Source organism: Rhineura floridana, chromosome 7 (genome assembly GCF_030035675.1).
Source record: "Rhineura floridana isolate rRhiFlo1 chromosome 7, rRhiFlo1.hap2, whole genome shotgun sequence".
Lineage (NCBI taxonomy): Eukaryota > Metazoa > Chordata > Lepidosauria > Squamata > Rhineuridae > Rhineura > Rhineura floridana.
The window spans coordinates 126,141,075-126,151,500 of NC_084486.1; the positions used below are offsets into that span (position 1 = coordinate 126,141,075).

Consider the following 10,426-nt stretch of genomic DNA (forward strand, 5'->3'; position numbering starts at 1 on the left):
TTATGTCCTAAATAGATTACTTCCTTTAGTCCAAACTGGCATTTCTTAGCTTTTATTGTGAGGCCTGCCTTTCTTAAGGCCTCCAATACTGTTGTCAGGTGTTGGACATGCTCAGGCACCGACTTGCTAAAAATGGCCACGTCATCGATATAGGCCACTGCAAAATCTGACATGCCTCGCAACACAGTATTGATTAGCCTCTGAAATGAACTTGGTGAGTTCCTTAGTCCCATGGGTAAGGTCACAAACTCATATAACCCATCTGGTGTACTGAAGGCAGTTTTGGCTCTGGATTGCTCGTCTAGTTCCATTTGCCAAAATCCTTTACAGAGATCTAGTGTAGAGATAATGGTTGCTGCCCCCAATAACTCTAACATTGCATCTACCCTAGGCATAGGATACGCATCTGGGACAGTAATTTTATTGATTAGCCGATAATCAATGCAAAACCTTGTCGTTCCATCTTTTTTCGGAACCAGGACAATACTTGAGGCCCAGGGACTGATGGATTCCCTGATCACTCCTAATTCCAGCATATCTTCCACCTCCTTTTTGATCTCATTCAAAACTTTCCCATTCACACGGTACGGAACAGATCTGATTGGGGCATGATCTCCAGTATCAATGGAATGTATAACTATACTGGTTCGGCCAGGTTTGTTGCTAAAGAGATTCCTATAGGTTTTCAAAACTCTCAGAATCTCTTCTTTTACTTCCTCCTTCACCTCCTCTGACCATTCCACTTGATCTACCCCTCCTTTGATCAGCTGCCACCTTGGCTGCTTTTGCTACCAACGCTCCTATTGCTGATATTTGCAGAGCTGCTGTTTGGTCTACCCCTCATTCGTTTATAAGGCATTACAAAATAGATTGTTATACCTCTGCCGATGCCTCTTTTGGCAGGCGGGTGTTGCAACAGGTACTTAATGACGATTAGTTTGTGGGTGGTCCCTCCCTGTTATGGGCTGCTTTGGTACATCCTGCTTGATGGCAGGCCTCCTGTGGAAAATGGACCATTGGTCTCACCTGAAGGGTGATTTTCGCAGGAGGACTGCCATCACGACCCTCCCAGTTGGAGGTTACCTAGCTATTTTTCTGGGGGTTTTATACATTCCTGTTACACTATTATATTTAGATTTACTAGTGAAGTCAAGACTGCTATTACTGTTATATTGCTATGTTAGAGTCATATTATTATGAATATTGCTATTGTGTTATGTCCTTGCTGGTAGGCCCGTTGGCCTTTTTTCCTGCATTTTTAGATATCTCTCTTTGGACTCGCTGCGAATGAACTGGAGAGTGGGAGGGGCCTGACGCCCCTAGTCTTGACTTCAAAACATTCTTGCCTTTGGACGATAGGTGGAGCTATGATACCCGCTTGATGGCAGTCCTCCTGTGAAAATCACTCTTCAGGTGAGACCAATGGTCCAGTTTGTTAACAACTTGCATGTTACTGAAGTGCTCGTTTCAGCTAGCACTCTGCACATGTCCTGGAACTATGTGGCTCGTTCAGGTTTGCTCTACAGGTGACTGCAGTGAGTGTACTCTTCTCACATACAACAGAGGAAACAACCCTCTGCATACACTTAGCTGCCTTGATTGAAAGGAGATTGCTCACAGTCACAGGATTGAGAGGTACAAGAAATCTAAATGTATGCTACTGTATTTCTGATGTCTTTGTCAAGTGTCAACTGTGGCAGAAACCCAAGAACTGAGTGATGTATTCAAATATGTGTTGAGAACCTGCCCAGCCTAGGCAGCAGAAGAGTTAACTCACTCTTTTTTCCTGTGCCTTCTGCTAGCCCTTCAGAGAGAACATTCACAAGAAGCACTGGAGGCTGGTGACTCCAATGTCAGTGGGTCAGTGAATCCACTCTGGGTTTCATCCAAACTTTCAAGGAGCTGTCCAAGGTGTTCCTTGAAAGTTCAGACTGAAACCCAGAGTGGGTTCACTGCCCTGCTACCATTTGATCCTTAACAGAAACACTTAGGAGTCATACAGAAGATGTAAACTTGTTTTATTTTTAATTTTCAGGAGGAACTGTACTTGAGACGTGTGGCAGAGTTGGATGAAATTACTAATGAGAGAGACAACTTCAGGGAAGCTTATGAAGATCTTAGAAAACAAAGGCTTAATGAGTTTATGGCAGGATTTAATATAATAACAAATAAACTAAAGGAAAACTACCAGATGCTTACATTAGGAGGAGATGCGGAACTAGAGCTTGTAGACAGTTTGGATCCTTTCTCTGAAGGAATCATGTTCAGGTTGGTATTTCCTGTAAATTTCTTAAGATAGATGGAGCTCCTTTTACAACCTGTACATGGTATACTTGTGCTCATTAAATGCTAACACAGAATTAACCAAACTAGGTGCTTCAGCCATAACGCTAAATTATTATACACCCATTGTCATGGCTGTATACTACAGCCAGTATGGATTTTTCACATTCCACCATGTTAAAATCAAAAGCGCACACACACAATTCTACTGCTTCCCATAACCACATTTCAAAACAAAATCTTACAAAATATAGAGACCTGAACTCAGAAGCATAACCCAGAGAGAATCCACAGGTTAAAGTGAAAAACGGGAGTAAAAAAAATCAAGGCCTGGTGGACTTTTTTCAGAAATGTCATAATTTTTTGAACTTTGTTAAAATTAGACAGGTTCATAGAATGCCTGTGTTAAAAAAAAATAAATGGCTGATTTTAATTAATTTAAGAACATTTAACATTGGAGTCTGTATTACTGTTTGTGCACAAGAAACCAACTATCAAGTTCTAAAAACCCAACTAACAGCTGTTGGGCTTGGACCCAATGTAGTCCATTTGTAAGCAGGGTTAGCCTGGGTCTTCTTATGGAAGGAAGACTATGTGTCTGCTGTACAATAAAAAGGTGGGGAGGGAAACCCCCAAATAATATTTGTTAACCACGTTTTCCTTTCAGAAAGCTTAGGGGCTTTCCCTCTGCCCAGTGCCCACCCACCCACTGAATTCCTCCTCTCTTCCTCTTCCCCCCTCTTGGTTAATTGCCATCACTCACCATATGCTCGGAGGCACGTTACCAAATTCTTCCAAGCTACACAGGAAGTGGAACAGACTGTGAAAGACCAACTCAAATAGTTTGCATTCTTACAAATTTATTGGCCAGTATAATATCTCAGAAAGAAAGGAAGGCCTCCTGATGCTTTCACTATAGCTGCCCAATTTCCCTACTTTTTAAAGTTTGATAGAAATATCTGTGGCTATAGGTACTTGTTTTCACTAGCCATAGTTAAGATAAACCACAGTTTAGTATTCAGATTAGTTTAGATGAATAAACCCAAGAGAAACTGATGTGAGATTCTAAATGCTTAAAATTGAATTTGGATACATTGCTTTTCACATTCTTACATTAACTAGGGCCCACAGTTTACTGAGAACAATATCAGTATCATTTATTGGTTTCCCAAAAAGGTTTATATCACCAGAGGTGGCAGAATACATGCTGAGGTTCAACCCCAGGCTGAATTACTGCCAACTCCAGTAAAAAGGATTTCCGATATCAGGGATGGAAAAGACCTCTATGACTTCATAGTTGTGGCTAGTCAGAGCAGACAATCCAGGCTAGATAGATCATTGGTCTGACACAAGGCAGTTTGATATGTTTAAACATTATTGTTGTTATGTACCTTCAAGTCGCCTATGATTTGTGTCAACCCTATGAATCAGCGACCTCCAACAGCATCTGTCATGAACCACCCTGTTCAGATTTTGTACATTCAGATCTGTGGCTTCCTTTATGGAATCAGTCCGTCTCTTGCTGGGCCTTCCTCTTTTTCAACTCCTGTTTTTCCCAGCATTATTGTCTTTTCTAATGAATCATGTCTTCTCATGATGGGTCCAAAGTATGATAACCTCAGTTTTATCATTTAAGCTTCTAGTGATAGTTCTGGTTTAATTTGTTCTAACACCCAATTTGTCTTTGTTGCAGTCCATGGTATCTGCAAATCTCTCCTCCAACACCACATTTCAAATGAGTTGATTTTTCTCCTATCTGCTTTTTTCACTGTCCAACTTTCACATCCATACATAGAGATTGGGAATACCATGGTCTGAATGATCCTGACTTTAGTGTTCAGTGATACATCTTTGCATTTGAGGACCTTTTCTAGTTCTCTCACAGCTGCCCTCCCCAGTCCTAGCCTTCTTCTGATTTCTTGACTTTTGTCTCCATTTTTGTTAGTGACTGTGCCAAAGTATTGATTCTTGACAAGTTCAATGTCCTCGTTGTCAACTTCAAAGTTACATAAATCCTCTGTTGTTATTACTTTAGTCTTTTTGACGTTCAGCTGTAGTCCTGCTTTTGTGCTTTCCTCTTTAACTTTCATCAGCATTCGTTTGAAATCGTTACTGGTTTCTGCTAATAGTATGGTATTGTCTGCATGTTTAAACATACTTAATGTGAAAGAAGGTGCACAGTAGTTGCTTTTAAACACCTTGTGTTCAAAATTTACTAAATCTGTTTGCTGCATATAGACTAGCCATCATTCTGTGGGCTACAGCTCCCCAAATATGGAAAATTACATAATACAGATACAGCATTGTTGTAATATTGCTGAGATAATGTATATAAACGTGCTTAGCACTGCATAAAAGCTTGGTCATGGAGATTGTAAATTGTAAGCTCATTAATGTTCTCTTTTCTTTTAGTGTTCGGCCACCAAAGAAAAGCTGGAAGAAGATATTTAACTTGTCGGGTGGTGAGAAGACTCTTAGCTCACTGGCTTTGGTTTTTGCTCTGCATCATTACAAACCTACTCCCCTTTACTTCATGGATGAAATTGATGCAGCCCTTGATTTTAAAAACGTATCCATTGTAGCATTTTACATATATGTAAGTACTGGGGAAGTCAATATCCAAACTTTATATTTTTTTATGAAAGTATTGCATTAATGCTAGTTTTGCATAAAAGAATTAGAACAGGTCTAGGATATGTCAACTTCTGGCATATATCCATAAATAGCAGTGTTTCTCTGACTGGGGGAAAAAGTTATCCGAAAGGAAAAGATTAAGTCCCAGTACTACTTAGGAAAGCAAGGAACATATCACTAAGACTTTGAGCTTGTATCTGGTGGTCTAAGCACCTTCCCCAGGTTGTCCAGGAAATCTCTTTAACCTTTTGTTACTTCAGGATTTGATAATAATACTGCTTGCTTATTATTTCTTGGCTTCCTTTCTCTATAAAGAATTTACTTCCTTGGCTTTCTACTCTTCCCCCCTCCTTCAGCATCTTTTATTTCTCAGTGGCTCCAATGGCCACCGCAAGGTGAGAAAACACAGCATGTTAGGGTAGTCAGACAACCCAGATCTAAAAAGAGATTGCAGTGGAACCTACTCCTGCCTCTCCTCACTACATGCTGGCCCACAGTTAAGGGCCATTAAGCAGCCTCCACCAACAATGCCAGCACCTGCTACCATTATGGATGCAAGCAAGCCTCTGCAGCCATTTAATGCCTGTACCTGCTGCAATTTTGAACTACTCACACAGCAACAATGCAGGATCACAAACAAAACTCTACTTTCCTTGACTTTAGGTAATGTCGCATCAGATTGTGTGATGAGGGAAGGGCCCCTCATGCCACTTTCCAATCAATGGTTTCCTACCAGGCACCATCTGTAGAAGAGGATTGTGAACACACAGATTCCCTCTACCAGGAGAGTGAGGACTTTATCCAAGGCCCTTTACTGATTGAGTGCAGCAATAAATCATTGCTCCACTCAAGTGCAATTCCTGTACTAAATTTCTCCACTACAGCAATAAATATTAATAAGAAAGAAACTCCATTTTTCCCTTTCTCATTAGAGGAACACCTTGTGCAAATGGTCAATTTAGTCCTGAATGACCTCACTGATCAAATATTCTGTATAAAGAGAACAGAGCACAAGGCAAATAGTCTTTCCAGTTCTGCTCAGATACTATGTCTCTACCTCCCAGGACGGATTCAACAGGGGCACCCTCTAAATAGTTTCAATCTGTTTATCACACCTACCATTCATTAGATGAATCTGTTCACATCTCTAGATCCACACTGCCTGTTTCCAGGAACCTCAGCACTGGATAATGCTCCAACCACTAAGCCATTCATCCATGATAATGATTCTTCTTGAATTTCCAGCTTAATTCTTTGCTAGACAAAGCCACTATTAGCATCTTCCCTTGTCTTACACCCTGGTTGGGTCTTGTCTTACTGGGGAGCACAGCAAATCCATCTCTAAAGGAACCTTGTGAGAAAAAGGCAGTTCTTCCATTAGAGAAATCTCACAGGACCTTTGTCCTCAAACCTAGGACCACATCCACTGGGCTGTATTCAGCATTTACAGTAGGGCCCCACTTTACAGCGATTCGCTAATACAGCCGTCTCAATTAGATGCAATTAGACTAAAGCCCCACTCATACGCTGCTTGTTCCGCTTTTACGGCGGTTTTCTGGCATTGCGCGCCATTCTATTCAATGGGTTCCGCTTTACAGCGGGGGTCCGGAACATAACCCGCCATATGAGTGTGGCCCTACTGTATTTTATTTTATTTATATCCCACCTTTCCTCCCATAGGAGCCCAGGGCGGCAGCATAGCACAAAAGGCTTGGCAGAATAATTTTGCCCTTTCCTCCTCCTCCGAATCTGTTCTGGAAGTTCCCGCAACCCAGATTTGGGGAGGGCATGGGGGGGAGAAGAGGGTGGAAGTCCCCTTGCGGTAGCACAAAAAGTTGGTTGAATACTGCCCAGTGTTTCCATTTTTTCATGACCTTTCTGTCTAGAGGATTAATTTTTTTTAACAAAAAACCTGATGACAAACTCTCCACAGAATATTGTCCAAATTTTCTAAAACTACTTCTGCCTTTATTGCTCATGCCACCTCAAATGCTGTTCAACCTCCCTCCAGGTCCATTGAGGCATGCACTGTCACTACAAAGTCACTGCAGCTTAATCATTGGAATATGGCCACCATGTCTCAGTCATAGTTGTCCTCAGTCCCCTTCAGGGTTACTTGCTGCCTTGGTGAAGATGTCTCAACAAGAATTTATTTGAAGACAAAAATACAAAGTTATGCCCACTTCTCAAAACAAGACAAAAACAGCTTTGATGACCTTATTCAGTTCTGACCAACATGAACCCTCAAGCCAGAACTTGGCGTCTAGAACTCAATTTATGGTCAGAACCAGGCAACAGTTTTGATGCCATATCCTCCGTCTACCCTTGTTGGGAGTCCTCAACCAAAGATGCCTGAGTGTTTAGCTACTACTACTGCTACTGTTACTATTAGATTTGTTACCTATCCTTCACCAAAGATCCCAGGATGGGTCACAGCAATGTAAAATACAACATTAAAAACAGTTTAAAACACATTACAATCACAAGTAGAGTGGATCCTAATAATATATATCTCAGACGTCAAAGGCTGGGGTAAAGAGCATACAACAAAGGCTATAAAGTGAAGGTGCAAGATGCAGCTTTGTGTGGAGTTCCACAGTTTAGGAGCTGCCACAAAGAATGCCCTCTCCTGAGCTGCTGCCACCCCCAAGCTTCTGAGAGCAGAGGAACTACCAAGAGGAGTCCCTCTGCTGATGACAGCTCCCTTTGGCTTCATAAAGATGTCAAGCAGCATGGTGACAAGATGAAACACTGCAGACAGCTCCTGTGGTATGAAACAGTAGCGCCTCCCATAATTACTTTTTGGAAACAGGCCTGGACGTAGGAGTAGAACTATTAAAGAACAGGGCTCACCTCCCTGAGACACTCCAAGTAGAAATCAGTGTTCAATGCACTCCACAGATGCTTCATCACTACTCTCTTAGATCTGTTTGTGCCTTCACAGAACACCAAGATTGCAGCTTTTTCACAAGATACCTCTTAAACTACACAAAAGGGATGGACACTCTCCAATCTACCTGGCCAAAGAGACTGCATTTCCTCCCTTTGCTTTAATTTTTCCTAATGGCTAAAGAGACCATGGTTCTCAGAGATTCTCCAATTAGCAGAAATAGGTCCCTGGCTTCTACCCCCAGGATCCCAATCTACTGTCTCAGGATCCTCTTCTCACATCCAGATCCTGGCTGGTTACACTTAGCTGCGTGGTGACTGAACAATAGGCTTGATGCCACTTAGGCAACCCCACTACTACAAGTGGTCAGCACCATTTTATCATCCAGGAGTCCCTCTGTGACTAGACAATATGAGACAACCTGAAAAGCATTTAAGAAATAGTGCCGGCATAAAAGGCTCAGTCTGAAATTGGCCAGTATCAAAGAAGTATAATTTTACAGAATGGGCTAGATTTGGGCCTGAAGCCCAATACCGTACATGTAAGCTTTGGCACTGTCGTCAGTTCTTAACAAGCACAGCAGAAAATTCTCATATTGTTTCCTGAGGGGCATCTTCCAATTCAGTCTGCCTGTGCCACATCCCTTGAGGCACTTTCCATTTTACTTGAGCCCGTGTGGCAAACTGCTTAGAGTGTCAGGCTAGAGTTCAAATCCCCACTTGACCATGAGACTCTCTCATACTACCTCTCAGCCTAACCTCACAGGGTTGTTTTGAGGATAAAATGGAGGTGGGGGAGAAACTTGTACACCACCTTCAACTGCTTGGAGAAAAGGCAGGATATGAATGCAATAAATAAATAATAGGGTTTGAGCTATGGAACTTTTGTTAAGGTAGTGATACCTTACCTTTTTCACAAGTGTGCCACACAAGCAAAGTATATGAGAGTGTCACACTTGTGTGCACCTTATGCAGCCTTTGGAGTTTTGCTTCTGGCTTGCTGAATCCGAGTGGGCATAAACTATGCACACTAGATACACAAAGGCATATGTTGGTTCAGTTTAAACTAGGCTATTATTACTGTCAGGTGTAGGTTTTTAAACTATCCAGTTTTTTATTCTACAATCCCAAATACACATATAAGTTCAGATGAAATAAATGCAACTTTACGTATAATTTAATATTGAATTATGAGCAGTAGCCAGTGCACTCATTCCATTAGTCACAAGGATTTATGCTTGTGCAATGGAACTTCTCCCGCCCCTCTGCATGCACCCCACGCCCTCCCCAGATCTGCTTTGGAAGGTTAGGAGAACCCTTAGAATATATTTAGAAGGAATGCAGGGGAAGGGGAAGACATTACATTGCACAAACGTAAAGCCTTGCACTAACAGAATGAGTGACTTAGTGCTACTTTGATACAAGCCAAAACGTTCTGGTGTCTTGTTGCTGAGTAAGTTCTAATGTAATTATGTATACCACATGGATTCAAATTGGTGAAAACTACTATGATCATTGTGCTTAAATAAAGAATGTACAGTTCAGGTACTCACAAAATAGAAATGGAAGTATAGTTCAGTAGTGTTTTCTAGCTAATATCTGGGACATAGTTTGTCATCTTTAAATTGCAGCCTTTAAAGACCTTCTGAAATGACAACAGTTCCCCAGCCTTTAAGACTTCACAAGTCCTATTTTGCCTTTCTGGTGGACTATAGTGAGAACCCACCAGCTTGAGGGATTCAGGACAGGTGTCACCATCTTGGTAGGAAAGGACAGTTGACAATCTTAGCTCTGCCCTTCTCTAAGCAAAAGGAAGAGAGATTGTACTAGGCCTGATGTTCAGTGGTGAACATTACTGGCACTATTGATGGAACGAAAGGCACAGTCATCGGGAAATTGCTAGGTTTTGCAGGGCTAATTACAAGTGATAATTCAAAATATATTTCAATTTCTAGGAACAAACGAAAAATGCACAATTCATCATTATCTCTCTGCGAAACAACATGTTTGAAATTGCAGATCGACTAATTGGTATTTACAAGACTTACAACACCACAAAAAGCGTTGCAACAAATCCCAAAGTGATTGCATCAAAAGGACTTGCTGAACTTAGTTCTATAGGATGCTCCTAAATGTGTAAATAGCTTCTATTTTAACGAGTATACTTTTCTAATTAACATTTCCAAATATGCAGCTTTCACCATTTTGTGTTTTTAAATAAATGTAACATTGTACTGAAAGCCATTATCCTCTTAAAAATATGAAGCCCTTTAATTCTGGATTCTTAAAAATGTAACTTGATGCCCATTGCTCTTTGATGCTTAGCCATCACAGTTGCTGTTCAATAGCAGTACACTTGGGCGGGAGATAAGGGTGGTAGATTTTATTTTAAAGCATTTTATGCTGCATTTTTATTAGTTGGTTAAATAAAATCATAAAATTGTAAAATGATGGTTTCCTTGTACTCCTGCAGGAATAGCTCTTGCAGATAAACAAGCTTCTAAAGAACATGGAAAGGTGAATCGCAGAGAAGTCGTCCTAATATGTGGAAACTATGGGTTCATATTATGTACATAAATACAGCTGCAGAACAAGCCCTAGCCTCTTTGGCAATAGTAAA

General features: G+C 41.1%; 1 protein-coding gene across 6 annotated transcripts in view; it reads left to right on the forward strand.

Annotated features, from left to right (window-relative positions):
* SMC4 (structural maintenance of chromosomes 4) overlaps window positions 1–10,426 on the forward strand; it is a 103,544-nt gene extending 93,118 nt beyond the window's left edge. For 5 of the 6 annotated variants that reach the window (XM_061637191.1, XM_061637192.1, XM_061637190.1 and 2 more), the window contains 3 exons: window positions 2,036–2,268; window positions 4,696–4,879; window positions 9,762–10,046. In XM_061637191.1, coding sequence (XP_061493175.1) covers window positions 2,036–2,268; window positions 4,696–4,879; window positions 9,762–9,938 — 594 coding nt within the window. In that variant the 3' untranslated portion in view covers window positions 9,939–10,046. Of the gene's footprint in view, window positions 1–2,035; window positions 2,269–4,695; window positions 4,880–9,761; window positions 10,047–10,279 lie in introns of those variants that run through there. The other variant, XM_061637194.1, reaches the window with a different exon arrangement.